Source organism: Stigmatopora argus, chromosome 20, assembly GCF_051989625.1.
Source record: "Stigmatopora argus isolate UIUO_Sarg chromosome 20, RoL_Sarg_1.0, whole genome shotgun sequence".
In the NCBI taxonomy this organism is placed as follows: domain Eukaryota; kingdom Metazoa; phylum Chordata; class Actinopteri; order Syngnathiformes; family Syngnathidae; genus Stigmatopora; species Stigmatopora argus.
In genome coordinates, this window is record NC_135406.1 from 1405728 (window position 1) to 1408838 (window position 3111).

Genomic DNA, 3111 nt, shown 5'->3' on the forward strand with positions numbered 1-3111 from the left:
AAATGAAATCATTCCAAGTTAGTCCCCTTACCACGGGATAGATGGACACAAAGGCAGCCTCAGTGGCCCACTTGAGCCAATGAACAAATGTGTGTGACTTGTGGTGGGTTTTTCTACGGGTGGGGGGCGGGCCACAAGCTGCGCCGCGAGCTACCGGGACCAGCGCCGCCGGCACCGCCGAACGTCAGCTCCTCTGCTCCTCGCCACCAAAAGGTGAGACTCTTCTGTATCCGTCAATGTGTAACCGACTGTCATTTGTCCTAGATTTGATGTTATGTTTGTTTTGGGGCATAACACACGAACGACGTCAAGGGGGACCCACCGACCGACCGACTCTGGCATTCTGGTTCCTGCCCACTTCAGGGAACCGCCTTCACGCCACCCTCTCGTTGTCTTTTCAAGGCATCTTTTGTCCGGTCCTGTCCGACCGGACAAAAGCGGGCTTGTGCGCTCGGTATTCATTCCAACCAAGGACACCGACGGCCCTTTTTGGGCTTCCATCTTTGGACCCCTTCAATTCATTTTTTTCCCCTCTATACACGAGTCTGATTCCTCTATTCCCGATTGTAATTATTGATCTTTCCGCCAGGCCGCCATGACGTTGAAGGCACCTCTCTCCTCGCAAGACTCCTCCCCCCAGATGGTCAGCCACTCCCACACCGTGCCGCTGCTGAGCCCGGGGACGGGGGGCGGTCGCGAAGAGCCGCGGCGCCGCCGGCGCGTCCTCTCCAAAGAAGGGCGCAGCAACGTGCTCATCGAGCACGTGAGCGGTCGCCGGGCGCTCTACCTGCGAGACCTCTGGACCACCTTCCTGGACATGCAATGGCGCTACAAGTTCTTCTTGTTCTGCGCCACCTTCGCCGGCACCTGGTTCCTCTTCGGGGTCTTGTGGTACCTGGTGGCCGCCGTGCACGGTGACCTGGCAGGTGAGAGCGATCGCACTGGGGGGGCTGCTAGCATCTTGACGTAGCTGGCTGTCCGAAATTCATTGTCGCGGGTGTAACACGCCAAAGGTAGTATTTGCTTTACGGAGATTTTATTTGGCAAGCGACGTGAAGTCTGTTTATTTTTCACCCATACTGAATTTTAACATACCCTGACCTAAACCCAAATGAGCCCCGAAGCTACCGGCGACGGACTAACTCTCCCTGGTCTTCCCGGAGGTCGACGGCTCTGAAGGAGTTTTCTCCCGTCCAGACTCGTCCGAGCGCACGCCGTGCGTGACGGAGGTGCGCACGCTGACGGGGGCCTTCCTCTTCTCGCTGGAATCGCAGACCACCATCGGCTACGGATCCCGCGTCATCACCGAGGAGTGCCCCGCCGCCATCGCCCTGCTCGTCTTCCAGTTGGTGCTCACCATGGCCATGGAGATCTTCATCACCGGCACCTTCCTGGCCAAGGTGGCGCGCCCCAAGAAGCGCGGCGAGACCGTCAAGTTCAGCCGCCACGCCGTGGTGTCGCTTCACGACGGCCACCCCTGTCTCATGGTCCGGGTCGCCAACATGCGCAAGAGCCTCCTGCTGGGCTGCCAGGTACCTTTTTTTTTTTAGACCCGTAACCGGGTACCTTCTTTAGAGCCGTAAACAGGTTCCGGTTTAGTTTGTTCAATGAGCGGAAATCTCTCGTCCGATCGACGGACAGGTGACGGGGAAGCTCCTGCAGACGTCGCTGGGCGAGGAGGGCGAGGCGCTGCATCTGGACCAGCGCAACGTTTCCTTCCAGGTGGACACGTCCACCGACAGCCCCTTCCTCATCATCCCGTTGACCTTCTACCACGTCATCGACGACGCCAGCCCCCTGCGGGCCTGGGCCGCCCAAGGTAAGGAAGGCTCTCGTTCCGAGCGCCCCCCCAGTCCTCGAAGGGGAGTTTGAAAGTCCCCCCCGTGTCCACCAGGTGGCGGTTGGACGACGGATTTCGAACTCCTGGTCATCCTGAGCGCTACGGTGGAGCCCACGTCGGCCACCTGCCAGGTGCGCACCTCGTACCTCCCCGACGAGATCCTCTGGGGCTACGAGTTCCCACCCGTCATGTCGCTGAGCGCGTCGGGGGGCTACGTGGCCAACTTTACCTTCTTCGACAAGGTGTCCAAAGCTAAAACGCCGCCGTCCGCCGACGCCGACGCGGGCAAGTCCAAGGTGAAACGGCAGCGGGACGGCGCCGCGCCGAGCATGAAAATCAGTAATGTGTGAGAGAAAGAGGGCGTGGCCTTGGGTTTGGATGGGCGGGGTTAAGCACAAGGTTGGGGTCAGTGTCAGAGAGGAAATGAGTTTGAGCATTAACACTTTGTTTAGTCTTCCTGGCCTCCCCATAATACAACTGAATTTTGCCAATATTTTCTTCTGGATTTTTTTCCAAAATTATTTTATTCTAAAGAATCAGTCTTGTCAAAACGCATTACTACTTGAGCATTAAAGCTAAAATTCTGTGTTTTGGACTTGCATGGGAACGACTCATTTCCAAGTAGGCAAAAATAGCCGAAAATATCACAGTTTTAAAAATTAGGCTTTTGTTTTGAAGGGAAGTCAGGCTGGTCCGTCCGCAAAATACATCCGGAGGGGAACATCGTCCACTTTCTGATATAAAAGTGAATGGCTCATTAGGGATAATATAACTCACTCGCAATCTTTCAGCATGTGAATTAATATATTTGGAACATATTTTAATATTATGTGACGTCGGCATTACTAGTCAAGTTAATTAAAAAAATCTGCTGTTGATGTTAAATATATGTCTAAAAACGAAGCGAAACGCTTTAGGAGTGAACAGGAAAAATGACTTTATCCGTGGAGAGAACCTTGACTCAAATTTAAAATATTTTATTGTTCAAACGTAGTGCATTGCTAAATCGACTCCAAAAAGGTTGCAGAGTTGGACGCAGCATGATGACGTCACTGCCAGAGGGTGATTGGAAGGAAAGTCATTTCACGTGGCTCAATTGTTGAAAAGCAATAAACTGTTCGAATTATTTGGAAGCGAAATTGGGGAAACAAAGTACTACAAGCAGGATTTGTTTACGTCTGCTTTTGTCGCTCTGTTTATACGTAATATGTCGTTTGCGCAGGCGCGTTATCGTGGGCATCCCCTAAATGACGTCAGAGAGAAACCCAGGT

The 3111-nt window shown here is 53.6% G+C and overlaps 1 protein-coding gene across 2 annotated transcripts; it reads left to right on the forward strand.

Annotated features, from left to right (window-relative positions):
• Positions 1–85: 85 nt before the first annotated feature.
• LOC144066286 (ATP-sensitive inward rectifier potassium channel 10-like) lies at positions 86–2430 on the forward strand. Of its 2 annotated transcripts, none has more exons than XM_077589721.1 (5): positions 86–213; positions 590–926; positions 1198–1532; positions 1642–1819; positions 1895–2430. In XM_077589721.1, exons 1-5 carry the CDS (start codon positions 88–90, stop codon positions 2188–2190), a joined length of 1272 nt encoding a protein of 423 aa, XP_077445847.1. In that variant the 5' UTR covers positions 86–87; the 3' UTR covers positions 2191–2430. The 2 variants fall into 2 exon arrangements, with proteins under 2 accessions (XP_077445847.1, XP_077445848.1); XM_077589722.1 differs by having other exon boundaries at positions 180–213; positions 313–926.
• The last annotated feature ends 681 nt before the right edge of the window (positions 2431–3111 follow it).

Bases quoted from the DNA above. Each gene is read 5' to 3' on its own strand.
- LOC144066286 (XM_077589721.1), top strand. From the start codon at position 88: ATGTGTGTGACTTGTGGTGGGTTTTTCTACGGGTGGGGGGCGGGCCAC. The intron at 214-589 runs GTGAGACTCTTC...TCTTTCCGCCAG, and splicing joins CTGCTCCTCGCCACCAAAAG to GCCGCCATGACGTTGAAGGC. The intron at 1,820-1,894 runs GTAAGGAAGGCT...CGTGTCCACCAG, and splicing joins GCGGGCCTGGGCCGCCCAAG to GTGGCGGTTGGACGACGGAT.